Here is a 15,800-nt window from a genome sequence, read left to right as displayed (position 1 = left end):
GCGAATTATATAGCCATTCTAACCGCATTCTAATAATCTTAATCATGCAGTGAAAGCAAGACTTTCAATAAGGGTAATTGTTTGTATTTTTTAAAGTGGGTGAGATCAGAGCACACTTAGAAAGATGACACTTATATATATATGCCACTTTCAATAAATCCCCTTTTAAACCATGGCACTGCAAAGTGACAAAGTTCAACAAAGGTGAGGAATTGGTGTCATACCAGGCATCCACAAACGAGCCTCCTTCTCCTGTGACTGGCGACTCCATCAGCATCTCAAACAGCCAATGCAGCTTTCGTGGGTCTCGGCTTTCCTGTTCAGCACACCCACCCACACATGCATACACAAAGAGTATTTAATTTGGAAAAATATGAAAGTATACACGACTGTTAAAAATGTTTTTAAATAACTTTCTATTTGATTTCGATCTCTACATCTGAAATGTAATGTATTCCTGTTATTCATTCCAACCATTAATCTGTCTTTAATGTCATATGATCCTTCAGAAAACATTCAAAATCATAACATACTGTAGTTTAATGTTGCAGTCAGTTGTAATGCTTAATAAATTACTGAAGTTCCTGATGAAACAGAAATTCTTAACCAAAATTGTAATTTTTATCAATTCAAAGTTCCCCTGCTAAAGTTATTAAAAGCACACAAAAAAAAAAAAAGATTTGTGAATTCCTTTCTGTCATCGGACTCATTTACAACAGAATATGTGAAATAAAAATGAGAAAAAAATGAATTCACAAACCAAAATAGCATTTTTTTGAAAAACTCCACAATCATGGTTGTGACAAACGTGTCCTTACGCAGGCGGTGGCGATGCAGGTTCCCCAGTCTATGTATGTCTCTATAGTGATGTTGGAGAGAGCTTTACGGAGGAGTGGACACAGCAGAGCCCACAGTTTCTCCACCTGTAATGTATAATAACACATGCAGACTCAAACAATGATGTTTACATCTTCATTCTGGTCCAAAAAGTCTTTATGTTGACTTTGAGACCCAAATGTTTATCAAGTTTGTATGAGGGTTCATGCAGAGAACTTGAACCCAGTCATTTTATCTTTGTTGAAATGCACAGAAATACAGTGGATTCAGGGTTCCCACTTTAAGTCAAATATAAAACTCCCTGACTTTCACTGACTAAAAGGCTAAGTTCCATGACATTTTGTGAACCTAAAACAGGCTGCTATTGTACTTATTATTAATCTTTAATAATATATTCAAATTAAAATAATGAAACAAACATATAAAATTATATTTTTTCATAATATGTTCAAATAAAAACATAATATTAAAATGGTTTTTAGCTTGAAAATATTTTTGCATGATTATTATAAACACTATGAGAACAACTATGCATAAATTTGTTCTTTAGACTTTTATCATTCAAAAATGTTTGTTTGGTACAGTCCAGAAACTGCATTTGACCTCAGTGACTGCCAGTTAATGTGTGTGAAGAAATAAAACGATGCTGAAAAATTGCCAAACCATAAAAAAGGAAGTACTATAGTGAACAACAACTGTTCAATATTATGTGTGTAGAGAAGGCACATATTTATAGACTGACTCACAAGCTCACAAGGTGAGACAATATCTTATTTTCCATTGTTTGGCGGATGTGAGTGACCGTTATACACTGACGTCTTTGGAACAGCTTTTTAGATGCCATGTGAATGTAAAACAATTTCAGCTTTCACTCACAGCAGCACTCATTTGTCAGTTATACTGTCAGTTCCACAGCAGTGAACCAATCAGAAGAAATCGAAGGTTTGACTAGAGTTGCGCGCTTGTGTTTACAGGGCAGCAAGTTGGCACATAAACAGTAACATGGCAGAACCTCTCCTGAAATTAGCATCTCACGTTTTCAAAGATGCATTCTTTGTGAATGGCTCCTCAGTTGTTGCACTGCTGGGGTCTTTTCTGTCTAATAACTAGTCACTGCACATGTGGGCTGACTGTATTCGTCGTGAGAGTCCACCCCTTTAGTTACACCCCTTTATATATTTTTTTAATATATTTTTACAACATTTCTGTCTGGCTCTCGAATCTGATTGGCTGATAGCCGTGATATATTTAAGTAATATCAGCACCCTCTTTACCCTTTGTGTATTACTCCGCCCACATACAGCCAGCAACATGCAGACACTACAGATCTAAATTGTCGTTAGAATCTTTAAAAGATGTATGCTCAGCTGTTTAACTGTCAGCTTATCATTTGAATCCAACACGGAAGAAAGTAGTTCCTCATACAAAAGGGTTTTTGAGACTCTCCATGTATGATTTTGTTTTTATATACACAATTATGCTGTCAAACTGTTGTGTAAACGCAATATCACACTCGTAGCAGTGGCTGTATATCGGCACTGGTGGGGGCACGCACGTCTCACGCCAGTGCCGATATACAGCCATATCGCACTGCTATGAGTCTGATATTGCTAATATATATGCTCTTATATTGCTCATATATATGAGCAATATATATATATATTACTTACATAGCTCTGGTTTCCCTCACAGTCCAAAGACATGCGGTATAGGTGAATTGGTTAGGCTAAATTGTCCGTAGTGTATGCATGTGAATGACTGTGTATGGATGTTTCCCAGAGATAGGTTGCAGCTAAAAGGGCATCCGCTGTGTAAAATATATGCTGGATAAGTTGACGGTTCATTTTGCTGTGGCGACCCCAGATTAATAAAAGGACTAAGCCGAAGAGGAATTAATTGAATGAATGAAAATATATTTATATTAAATAAATATAATAATAATAATAATAATAAATATTTATTTATTTATTAACATTTATTAACATACATATAATTTCTTCATTTAATGTGGAATTTTATCTCTATATATTTCCAGATATTCCATGACCCATAGGAACTCTGTTTATTGTGTGTATGTATGTAAATACCTTGCTGTAGCTCCAGTGTTTGGAGCCCCTGATGAGTCCAGAGATAATCTCTGCCACACAGCGCTGAGGGCTCTCGTGGGAATCTGCAACCAGACGCTCCATATGAGGCTTTAGCAAGGGCAGGAAGGCATCATCAAAGTTCCGGAAAAGACCCTTTCAAAACACAAGGCATTATGAAATAATTTCAAACAGTTTTGACCAAAACTGAAAACCTCTTTTTTAAACTTCTACAGACTTTAGTCAACAATTTATTTGTTTTGAAAGATGGGATGGTAGATTTGTGTCCACAGACGGTTACCTTGAAAAGGCAAAACCGGCGTGGGCTGAATTTATCTTTCCCCTTCCTGTCCTCCAGAGACAAATACTGAATGAATTGATCTATGAACAGCTGGTCTGAGAAATGGTCGTATATAATCTGTTCCCTCTACAACAAAAAACATAAACTTCAAGTCTGAAACTGAAAATATCTGTTGAAATATGAGGTGGCATAATGAGTTTTGAGGTTCACTTGCTGTTTAAAAATGTTCGTACCTCATTCATCTCTTCTCTAGTTTGGCCCTGTTTAGGTTGTTCCTCAAGAGGGGCATAGAGCATCAGCTTCCTGAAAAAACATGACATGAGACATTTTAATTAGCTAATCTTCTTATGGTAGACAGCTGCTGTACTTTATCTTTTAAAAGTTTGAGGTCTGATTTTTTAAAGATGTTTAATACCTGAATTAGTAAGGATGTGAAGCATAAATAAAACGGATAAAAAGTGAAATTTACTATGTTACAACAGATTTCTATTGACTTAAAACATTTTGCTTATTAAAACTTTTAATTTATCAAAAGCTCTGGAGATAAAAAGACAAAATAGATAAAACAGACTCACTACAGACTTGAGTATTGGCTGCTGAAAATTCTTTTTTGCCATCAGAGAATAAATAATATTTTAAATAATTGAAAATAGAGAATTATTTTTAACTGTAACAATATTTCACAATACACTAGTTTTACTGCATTTCTAATCAGAAAAAAAATGAAGTGGTTCTTTGGAGCTTTTGACTTCCAGTGCCACTGTATGGAAGAGAACTGTGTGTGACAACTAAAACTAACTATCTTTTGTACTTCATAAAAAAAAGAAAAAAAAGAAAATGGAAACCGCATGTGTTTACCGTGGCCATGTGGAATAACCCCAGTGTGTTTTCTCAATAAAGCAGCATTCATCCCAGTCCCGCTGGGAACGTGGCAACCTGCTGCTGTCATACTGCAGCCACTGGTTATCAGGTCTGTCTCCCGTCAACAGAGAGACCACAGCTTTACCATCCCCTACATAAGAACAGGAAAAAAGTATACCTTGATTTGCCATACAATCTCTATAAACAAACACATATCTTTTCAGAAAATGCATTGCTGAGATGTACAAAGACCAGAAATGAGTATGTGTAAAATAGAAAATTGGCACCAATCTAAAATGAGTGTGCACTTTCTGCATATTTTGCTTGCTTGATACGAGTTCCATTGTATAACTCAACTGGAATTAAAGTCGCAAATGTGACATATCCTAGAAAGCACTCAAATTAAAATTTTATTTGTGACATACAAATCATAGACAGTGTACTATGCAGTAAAATGCTTACACAACCACTAGTGACCTTAAAATAATAACAACAATACCAAAAAGAATAATAATAACAATAAGTTTATGGAGAGATAGAAGTTATGCAATAGAAAATAAAAGCAAATATAAAATATTTAAAGACTTCTTATATAGAGATATATATTTTTGTCAAAAAGTATTGCAATATAAAAGGGTTATATGTACAAACAGAAACATCTTATAGATGGTTTGTCAACCCCACTCACCTATATGGAGTTTACTAAAACTACACATATGCCCAGTGTGTGCAGATGTGCATAAATGTCCAAGAGTGTCTAGTGGGTGTTCATAGTGCATGTGTGCAGATGCGCAATATATTGCTTACAGTAAGCTAATGTACTTACGTGACTGTAAGGAGGTTTTAAGCTCAGATATGTCATAGGGACTCACTGCCACTTTCTTGTGAGGTCTCTTGAGCTGCTTTAAGATTCCAGCCACTGCTGATATCGCAACCTGAACATTAAACAGCACACCGCAGGATTAACTGCTTTGTGAAAATGTCCATACATGTTCAGAAGTATAATAAGGAAGTATAACGCACATTGCGAACTAAGAGAGAGTCGTGGTTCAGGCTTTCGACGAAAAAGAGGACTGCAGAGGAAGGCAATGGGAGGTCATCTCTCAGCATCAGAGAGAGGAAGCCGATCGTTAACTGCTCAAACTTCCAGGGTCTGTCAAATAAACAAGACTAATGAAGACGCGCTACATAATCAACTTGTGCTTGTAATTGTTAAGTAAAGATCATTAAAAATAATCAAACAGTGCACTCTATCAGATAATTTTAGTCTATGTTTTCACTAAGTAGGAGATGTTCCTGTATTAGCATCTATGATGATCCTGGAACAACATTCCAATCAGCCAATCAGAATTAAGGGATACGTTTACAGTTTGGGTTAAGTTTAGCCTTACGGTTAGGTTTATGCACATCTACATGATTGTTTTTCAACTATTATTCCCCTCTGATTTTGGGAATAATTGACAGTTATAGTTTAGATTTAGGTAAGAAATAGGTATAGATTACATAGTTGTTAATCCAGGATCGCATCGTACTTGGCAAAATCATGACGTGCATGTTTACATGACAGTGATGTAGCCAAAAACTGATCTTTCCCCTTGTTTATTGAAAACGTTTCACGTCCACATGACCATGTTTTTAAAATGATCTGCATTTAAGCATATAGTAAACAATACCTGCAATAAAGTGACGACATGCCATCAGTAGCTTGCCGCTCTTGAAAATTTCCAATGTGCGCCTTTGGTTTTGGTTGTAATGTGAAGTAAATACACACTTAGCGGATAAAGCGTTAGGAAACACAACACTAGCACTAACTCTGCCATTGTTGTGTGTGTTTGTTTGCACTTGCCGTTAACCTACAATCCCATAAAAACAAACTATGCAAGTAAATGATGTCACTGTTTTCAAAGAGTTTAGTGTTCAGGTGTTGTTTACACAGAATTGGCATTTTCTGTCTTAGAAACGGCATTGTCATGTAAAAGAGCAGCCAAAACATATATTACGTTTTTGGCTTAAACGTTGTCATGTAAACAGCACCCCTTACTAAAGCATAACTAGAAAAAAATGTTCAACGATTTCATTAGTAGAAACAAGTGTGGTTAGACACACATATTTAGATTGTATATTCTGTTGACAAAAAACAGCTTTGCAACTAGATGTCAAATAACTTTCATGTGTGTTTCCAAAGAATATTAGCTTAAGGTTGGTAGAATTAAGCTAACATGGTGACAAAATGTACATTTCTGTGAACAACATGTCTAAAGAAGAAATGCTTCAGATAAAGTGCTGTCCATTACAACTAGACGTACATGTTTCTATCGTGAAGGCAGTCCAAAAGATCCGCCACTAGCTTCTCGTACTTCCTGTTAGAATTGATAAAACAGAAAATCCATCAGTTATCCTTGGCCTGACTAAACAGAGACATGTAGAGCATATTTTTGCGCAGTTATTTTTATGTTAAACTCACTGCATTGCGTCTTTGTTTTTCTGTTCCTCTCTTTTCCTTCCCTCCAGTTCTTCCTGTTCAGAAGCGGCACCTGGGTTTGGTTCTGGACTACTAGATTTCAGCATTTTTACAGCAATCTCGACACAACTCTCTGGGATCTGAAACAAAACCCATCAAAGAGCAGTGTAAAGTCTCTAATGATGATAATAATAATATTAATAATAATAATAATAAAATAATATAATATAATAATTTAAAATGATAAACAACAGTTACATTAACTAAAAACAACATTTAATATACATGTCAAGCCTTAACTAATTACTGATACTAGTAAGATGTGGTAAATGTACTATACAAATAATTGTATGCCTTAATAATATAGCACCAACTCCAAATGGGAGTGCATTCTAAGCATGTTTTGTTTGCTTGACGTTTATTCTATTATGTATCATAATTAATTATTATATATTATAATTTGCTTTGGGGGCGACGCAGTGGCGTAGTAGGTAATGCTGTTGCCTCACAGCAAGAATGGTCTCTGGGTCGATCCTCGGCTCAGTTGGTGTTTCTGTGTGGAGTTTGCATGTTCTCCCTGCGTTTGTGTGGGTTTCCTCCGGGTGCTCCGGTTACCCCCACAGTCCAAAGACATGCAGTACAGGTGAATTGGGTAGGCTAAATTGTACGTAGTATATGAGTGTGTGTGTAAATGTGTGTGTGGATGTTTCCCAGAGATTGGTTGCAGCTGGAAGGGCATCCGCTGCGTAAAAATGTGCTGGATAAGTTGGCGGTTCATTCCGCTGTGTCGACCCCGGATTAATAAAGGGACTAAGCCAACAAGAAGATGAATGAATGAATAATTTTCTTTGAAGTAGAAGTTGCAGCTCATTTCAGAGGATACAATAAAAGTTTTATTCTAGATTTCCAACATTACTAGCCACTCGCCATTTTCACTAGCCAAACTTTTCTTGTTGGGAAAATATATTAAATATATAAAATATATTTTATATGCATAAATTTGACTTTGACATGCTAAAATGCCTTGATTTAGATGTTGTGTTATGTCCACATGCCTCCTCATTTATTTAACTTATTGTGTGTATGAGCTTGCTCATTGTGCATAAGCAAATGGGTTGTGACACAATGCGAGCAGTTTTTATTTCACATGACTTTTCAGGGCTCAAAATTAAGGATTTACCAAATTTATTTCTGACCACACCAAATAAGTATTTCTTGGCCACAATTTTAATGTGTCAAAACAAGGAAAATATAGCTGTATAGGTGCACTTTTTAATTCATCAAAACTTTTCTTTAAAAAAACATTACATTTGAAAAAAGAATTATTATCATGTATCTAAAATATGCTCAGTAATCTGTTTACCGTTTTATTGTAAAAAATATATAATTAAACCATATTAACAAAAATAACTAAGCAAAAGAAAGCAGGTGAAACATACTGTGTTTGATAATGAAGGGATGATCACGTGCACACGATTAATATAGGTCTGTTAATAATCTGTTCAAAGAACAATTAAAATGAAACAGTGACCGCTGCTTACAAAAGAATATGAGAATTCTTTAAAAATCTTGAGCTCTTCAAAGCAGCAGGACTGTGGGTGCACTATTATCTTTGTCCAGTCAATTTCAAAGGTAACCGATCGCACCATTTGCGCTTCCTTTAGGCATGGTTGCTTTGCGCAAGTAAACGGAAGCGCGTGCTTTTTAACAGTGATCATCCTCTCGTTCGGTATTTACCTTCTTTTTTGCTCTTTCGCTCGTGCAACCGGTTATTTTTGACAGTCGTGCTTCTTCTCGATTAGATCACATTTGCACGAATATTGAACCAAGCTTATTATCGAACTCTGCTTTAAAGAAAACTAAAATTTAAAAATGACTTCCAACCAGCCACAGTGGCTAGTGGAGGTGTCTGTCTAACCCGCCAGAGCTGAAATCTACCCGCATTTGGTGGGTTGGCAGGAGTTAATGTAAAGCCCTGAATATTCTAAAACACTACATTTAAGAGAAAGGAAAGCTTTTTTTGTCAATTTAACTGATGTTTCTCTACAATTCAAGTCACACTTTGAAGAACTCACAGAAAAGTTGACAGAGATGGTCTCATACTGGCGGTGGATCTTGTCAGCAAGGTCATCGAAAAGCCTTACGATTGAAGTCTTCTCTAGAGACATGGAGGGGCTCATGCCAGAACGCACGAGGGCAGGCCATGTCAGAGCAATGCAGTCCCAGTACTGCAGGTTGGCGAGACAGATCCCAGAGTGATTCCCTAAGAGACAGTATAAGGCACCCTGGAGAAAAGACAAATGATCCAGTTAAGTGGCAGAATGATCAACAGAAGTGAAAAGGCTACTAGTGTTGGAGGGCATGCATTGTGAGCTGTGTGAGATCTACTTTGAACTGCTGCTGGGTGACGTCTGTGCGCTCAGGGTCCAGGTACTTCAGCACCACAGGGATAATGTCTCTGCAGCAGAAGTTGTAGGTTCCCAATGCTGTGAAAAGCACATTCTGAGCTCTACACCTCACCTGAGGGAAAATAGGCACCATTTATGTCATTTTCAATGCTTTTGTTTAAAAAATAATAATAATAAAAACATTGAGCAATAAAAAAGCCTTTTTGTTTATATTTACCAAGGCCTGGTGCCATTATTAGTGGAGGGCAGTGTATGTGCATGTTTGTTTATAGACTTGTCATACCTGACTGTATCTGCTGGTGGACAGTCTGAGCAGGTCATTAATCAGGTCCTGATGGACACTCCTGTAGCTGCACCCCTCCATGGTCAGATTTCTCAACTAAAGCACACATACAGAGCCACATATACAACCAAAAGATAAATACAACCTAATAACAGAAGATAAATGCATACTTTGTTGCATTTAAATGCATATTTGGCTATGTGAGATTCCCCTTGTAAAGTGTATTAATAATTATATAATCAAGTCATATTACCTCATGCTGCAGCATGACTCTGTCTATGAGCAGAGCTCTGATGTGCTGTTTACTGCCGTGAAGCTGGAGAGAACAAGAGATGGTGTCAGTAAACTACATTTCAAATACAGACGTCAAGATAACTGACATTAAATCTCACCCTGTTCTCCATAGACTTCTTAATTAGATTGAAGCTTTTCCAACGGGTGTCAAACTCATTTTTATGTGAGCCTTTAAAGTGGAGCAGGTCATTGATTATCTATAGAGATATATAGAGAAAAAAATGATATGTTAGTTACACCACAGCCTACACTGCTTTTCTTACGTCAAGTTATTGCCTCATTACAGGTCCAAATATCTCAAAATTCTTAAATCAAGAAGCATTTTCTAGACAAGCACAAATATTGTCTTGTTTTCATAAATATTAAGTCAAAATTAAGTGAGTTTTTCTTTAAAACAAGTAAAATAATCTGGTTTTCACTTTGAAATGAGTTTATTTTGCTTACCCCATTGGCAGATAATTTTGCCTGTTTTAAGGAATAGCTCACTTATTTTTGACATATTATTTCTGAAAAACAAGACAATATATATTTTTGTCTAGATTTAACAATTTAAAAGAAATGCAGTGTATAACCAATATGCACACACAAATATTGGAGAAAACCTGACAGTTTTAAGGGTTTACCTTAATAATAGAGAAGAGGGATTTGATGTCATCTTCTGAGTGCTCTAGTGTGTGGTCTGTGTAGATAAACCTTCAGTTCAGTCTTTTAAATTCCTCAACTCTTTTAGCTTTAAACTCTATTTTTATTTCCCCCATTTTAAAGGTTCGATTTTAGTGCATTCAATATACATTTAAGTATTTAGAAAAGCTATGTTGGAGTAACTTACTTAGTAGCGGTCTGATCACCTTACAGATGTCCTCTCTGTAATTCTCTCTAGACATGTCTGTCAAAGAGAAATAACCATCATCAGAATATTAACCCAATCACAACTGCCTAATTTAATAAGGAGAGGGTTGCTTACCATAGTCCACTCCGGTATACACTTTTGTCTCGTATAGCTGGACCATACCATTGATCCTAAAAGGCCGTCAGTACAAAGTTAAAATATTACATCATATATAATGATATTAAATCATTCATACATCCATTCATTCATTTTCTTGTCGGCTTAGTTCCTTTATTAATCCATGGTCGCCACAGCGGAATGAACCGCCGACTTATCCAGCAAGTTTTTACGCAGCGGATGCCCTTCCAGCCGCAACCCATCTCTGGGAAAATATTAAATCATATTAAATATAATATTTATCTAGAGTTGTATCTTCTAACTGAAGCAGGTGGTGTGCAGTAAAATCACTGTTGGCGTGTATATGAAAAATAGCTACTCAACAGTATATTTGCAACAGTGCTTGAATATAATCAATATAAATACGTAATACACCGCAATCTTTTCACATGAATTGATCATAGTAATGTTTTTTCAGTATCTTGGCGCAGCTCAGTTTGCAGCAAATTTCAAAGCAACTGCTATTATTATGAAATTGCATTATTATTTTACATCAACAACTATAATAATAATAACAATAATAATAATAATAATAATAATAATGAAGACAATAAAAATTGGATAAGATAGTATTTATTTTGCCTTTTGTTTTTGTTTTCTTTGCAAGTGAAAATCGCTGGTTGTGGCTAAAATGTGAGTTCTAGGCCCTGATTGTGTGTGTGTGTGTGTCACTTACAGCTGTGGTACTGGTTCTCCATGCAGTGGAGGCAGAAGGCTGCTCGCTCCCAGAAAACAGTTATGAACAATGGACAGACTCTGCAGAACATCATCCCTACATTCACACAAAACACATCAGACATCAGCCTTTTTAAGAGCCTTTTATCTCTTCCTAGATCAAATGCTATATTTATAATTCATTTCATGATTTTTGTAGTACACACATGAGCACATTTTTAAAAACAAAATTCAATTCGATATGAATTACCTGATCAAATTTCTTCTTAATGCTGACGAATGAGAATTTAACTAATTAAGTTTAATGAATTCAAACAAAGGTAAAAGGTATATACAGTTAAAGTCAGAATTTTTAGCACCCCCCCTGTTTATTTGTTTCCCCAATTTCTTTTTAACGGAGATAAAGATTTTTTCAACACAGTTCTAATCATAATAGTTTTATTAACTCCTCTCTAATAACTGATTTATTTTATCTTTGCCATGATGACAATAAATAATATTTTACTAGATATTTTTCAAGACACTTCTATACAGTTTAAAGTGACATCTAAAGGCTTAACAAGGGTAATTATGTTAACTGGGCAGGTTAGGGTAATTAGGCACGTTATTGTATAAATATGGTTTGTTCTGTAGATTATCGAACAAAATATATAGCTTAAAGGGGCTAATAATTTTGTCCTTGAAATGGTGTTTAAATAAATTTAAAACTGCTTTTATTCTAGCCGAAATAAAACAATTCAGACTTTCTCCAGACAAAAAAAATATTATAGGACATACTGTGAAAATTTCCTTGCCCTGTTAAACATAATTTTGGAAATACAAAAAAAAAAAAAAAAAAATTCAATAATTTATTATTGAATAATTCTAATAATTCTTCAACTGTAAATATCCTTAAATTAGTATATTTAGTAAATTCATCAATGTTATGGTCATAAAGAACTGCGTATGGTGTAAAAGGCTGTATTTCAATGTGTAAAAACTAAAACCTAAATAAAATAAAAACAATAGCTGACCTGCTGATGTCCTGCTGTCCTTCTGTGTGTTTCTGCAGACGCTGGAGCTCAGGCTTTAACAGCAGATCCAGAAGGTAGAAAACAAACTCTGTCTCTTCTGTGCTGGGAACGTGCCATTGTATCTCCAGATTCCACAGCTCTCCGGGTCGACCCCAGTCCTGAAACGAAAACACAGTTTGTCGCTAAAGGGATAGTTCATCAAAAAATGAAAGTTTGTCATCATAAAAGAAGATATTTCAGAGAATGTTGGAAACCGGTAATCATTGACATCCATAGTAGGCAGGCACGTGCACACATAGGCTCAACCTGTGCAGTGCACATGTCCATTTTAATCTTAGATAGAAAGTGCCCTTCCAAAATGATCTGAAGTGCCCCCGCGCTACCACCCCCCCATACCCCCCCAATAATATTATGGAAGTCAATGACAGTTTTTAACATTCTTCAAAATATCTTTATATGCGTTCAACAGAAAAAAAAAATCAAAGTTGTGTGAAACAAGTTAAGTAAGTAAATGATGTCTGAATTTTCATTTTTGGGTGAACTATCCCTTTAAGGTGTCAGTTGAACAGACAATTTTATAAAATGCAATATATTTGCTTCTGTTTGCTACTATTATGATATCCTTCACACATTAACATGGTGTCTGATTTATGTATCTATTCATCCCAACAAAACAAATGCAAATAAGATCAAATATGGCTATTCCATTGACTTTTGTGCATTTTGCAATAATCAAGTTTCTTTTTAAGCCTTTTGATCTTCAACATTTTCCATGTTATGTTGTAGGAAGATTGAGAGACCAGGGATTTTAAGTTATTTAAAAAGAAAATTACAAAGGCATTTAAATAATCCCAAATAGATGTGCACATAATTAATAATAAACACTACATTAATCTCTAATATGAAATATTTGATTTCAAGTAAACTAAAGTAAGTAGAAATTTTAGTTTCCCTTCTACCAATGGAGAAAACAAGGGGAGTAAAAGTATTTCTGATTTTCTGAGAGAGTAAAGTCGAGTTCAAATGAACCCTGTAATCATACTTCAGACTCTGAGAAAGAGTGACGTCTGCCTGTCTAAGAAAAGGTGCATAAGAATAAAAGATGATGGAGCTCCACTAATCCAGTCATTCGCTGAATCACCTCATCTCTTCCCCTTCAGAGACGTTTGATAGGATAAAAGTAAAGCCTGGAAACAGGAGCAAACATGGAAACACCCAAGAGGAGACTCCACTGCTGCTAATGGTACTGTATTTAACACTTTGAAATTCTTTGTTTAATATGATGTATCAGAGAACATCTAGCCCCTTCATATGCTATAATTATTATTAATACTGTATTCAACAGCATTATAGTATTTTATAAAACACTATTGCTTACCAAAATTAATAGTAAATGTGTGACACAGCTATGAAAAACGCTCTCTGAAGTTATGCACAATTTATCTTTTTCAGTAAACTACTAAAAATATTTAATCCAAATTTAATATGATACTTTTTTAAAACATTTTTGCACAAATAATAATAATAATAATAATAATAATAATAATAATAATACTTATTATAATTATTAATTATAATATTTTTATAATTTTTAATTTTTAATAAAGTTAAATGTTTTTTTAAGAAATCAGTATTTGGTCATTTCTGCAATAAAAAAAGTATTTGAATAATAATAATTTTAATCAAAGTTCTTAATTTTGAATACAATTTAATAATTTAAATTTATTAAATACTATTTTTATTCTATACTTTTATAAAGTTACATTTTACTCAAACTCACACAAATTAAAACCAGCAAATCAAAAGAAACAATTTCTTTTCAAATAGTCTCATTTTGATTTCTATAGCTGTAAATTAGGCACTTGAAAAATAGATTATTGTGAACCTACATTAATAAAATAGTGTTTATCTCAACGGTTTATAGATATCACTAGATACTCCTAGATATCACTTATTTTAAATAAGAATATTCGCTCAACTTTACAATACTGTTTCATAAGATACATTAAACTTATCGACTTTAAATTTACCAAGAACCCAAAGTCAGCGGACACACACTCCAAAAAAAAAAAAGTAATATTTTCCACATAAATCAACTCTATACTCCTACTGTATGTCAGCAACTGTTTTTAAATGGACTCTTGGGCCCCGTTTACACCTGGTATATAGATGCATCAGTATGGATTAAAGCATCATATTTCAGATGTAACTTTGAGAAGACCTGGTTTGAGTCGCTACGAGATGGTTAGTGGCTAAATCTGGTTTTGCACTGGCGGGCGGCTGACCTGGATTGGTAGGTATGTGTCTGTGTGTTGCTGGATGCCGCCGGGGATGCTGCAATACTCTCTGGGGTAGATGAGAGACATGGAGCGCAGGATGTGATAGAGCAGCTTACAGGCCAGACTGTAGCCCTGCTTACATTTCAAGTGGAGCGTCAGCTGAAGAATCTGCACCAGCTGAGACCTGTAGAGTAACAGCTGATCACCATCCACACGAACCACCTACACACAGACACAAAGACTCGATCATAAACATTGAAGCATATCAGATACATGTCAATGGCATAACAGATATATATAAATAAAAGGTAGAGATCTATATTTAAAGGTAGAGGAAGTTTTAAGTTTCAGGTTTTCAGATAAAAGTTTTAAAATTTAAGATTTAGACTGATGTTTATTTCTTCAATAAATATACACTACCATTCAAATGTTTGCGTTATTTTGTACCTTTTTAAATTTTCTTATATATAATTTAACTAGGCAACGTGGTGGCACAGTAGGTAGTGCTGTGGCCTCACAGCAAGAAGGTCGGTGGTTCGAGCCTCGGCTGGGTCAGTTGGCATTTCTGGAGTGTTACATGTAAAACATGTGCTGGATAAGCCGAAAAGAAAATAAATGAATGATTAATTAAACTATCGTGGCACGGTTTGCTCTGTCAGACTAAAGAAAGCAAGTAAGTCGCTGTCCCAGCTGGGCCAGTTGGCATTTCAGTGTGGAGTTTGTATGTTTTCCCCGTGTTGGCATGGGTTTCCTCCGGGTGCTCCCGTTTCCCCCACAGTCCAAACACATGTGGGATAGGTAAATTGGATAAACTAAATTGGCCGTAGTGTATGTGTGTGTGTGTGTGTGTGTGTGTAAGAATGAGAGTGTGCATAGGGGTTTCAAAGGGACATCCGCTGCTTAAACCATATGCAGGAATAGTTGGCGGTTCTTTCTGCTGTGGCAACCCCTGATAAATCAGTGACTAAGCTGAAGGAAAATGAATGAATAATTAATCAAAAGTGACTTTCAATATATTCAAAATTAAAAAAATAACATTAAAATCTCCCTTCTTTTGAACTATTCCTCAAAAAATCTTGAATAAATGTCTCTTTGTAAAATGTATATAATTGTACAAAATAAAATGTATATTAGAATTTAAATTGTAATAGTAGTTCATTGTTTTACTGCATTTTTATGTGATAAATATAAGCTTGGCAAGCATAGAATTAAATGATAATTAAAATAATATTACAGACAACAAAGTTTTGAATGTTGTGTAGATTGGTTCATATTGTACATTTGGGGTGGAAATCACA

General features: G+C 35.1%; 1 protein-coding gene across 2 annotated transcripts in view; it reads right to left on the bottom strand.

Moving 5' to 3' along the window:
• psme4a (proteasome activator subunit 4a) overlaps nt 1-15,800 on the bottom strand; it is a 55,287-nt gene that overhangs the window by 17,323 nt on the left and 22,164 nt on the right. For both annotated transcript variants that reach the window (XM_009307492.4, NM_001423996.1), the window contains 21 exons: nt 14,509-14,724; nt 12,224-12,381; nt 11,212-11,307; nt 10,494-10,549; nt 10,359-10,415; nt 10,153-10,208; nt 9,628-9,726; nt 9,489-9,551; nt 9,236-9,331; nt 8,933-9,064; nt 8,620-8,829; nt 6,548-6,684; nt 6,390-6,443; nt 5,107-5,236; nt 4,910-5,018; nt 4,081-4,234; nt 3,456-3,525; nt 3,223-3,348; nt 2,925-3,077; nt 819-923; nt 225-316 (listed from right to left, as the gene is read on the bottom strand). In XM_009307492.4, the coding sequence (XP_009305767.1) occupies nt 225-316; nt 819-923; nt 2,925-3,077; nt 3,223-3,348; nt 3,456-3,525; nt 4,081-4,234; nt 4,910-5,018; nt 5,107-5,236; nt 6,390-6,443; nt 6,548-6,684; nt 8,620-8,829; nt 8,933-9,064; nt 9,236-9,331; nt 9,489-9,551; nt 9,628-9,726; nt 10,153-10,208; nt 10,359-10,415; nt 10,494-10,549; nt 11,212-11,307; nt 12,224-12,381; nt 14,509-14,724 (2,369 nt within the window). The remainder of the gene's footprint in view (nt 1-224; nt 317-818; nt 924-2,924; nt 3,078-3,222; nt 3,349-3,455; nt 3,526-4,080; nt 4,235-4,909; nt 5,019-5,106; nt 5,237-6,389; nt 6,444-6,547; nt 6,685-8,619; nt 8,830-8,932; nt 9,065-9,235; nt 9,332-9,488; nt 9,552-9,627; nt 9,727-10,152; nt 10,209-10,358; nt 10,416-10,493; nt 10,550-11,211; nt 11,308-12,223; nt 12,382-14,508; nt 14,725-15,800) is intronic.

This window comes from Danio rerio, chromosome 13 (assembly GCF_049306965.1).
Source record: "Danio rerio strain Tuebingen ecotype United States chromosome 13, GRCz12tu, whole genome shotgun sequence".
Lineage (NCBI taxonomy): Eukaryota > Metazoa > Chordata > Actinopteri > Cypriniformes > Danionidae > Danio > Danio rerio.
The sequence above is the reverse complement of the archived record's forward strand: the minus strand, read 5'-3'. Positions and strand labels throughout refer to the sequence as shown.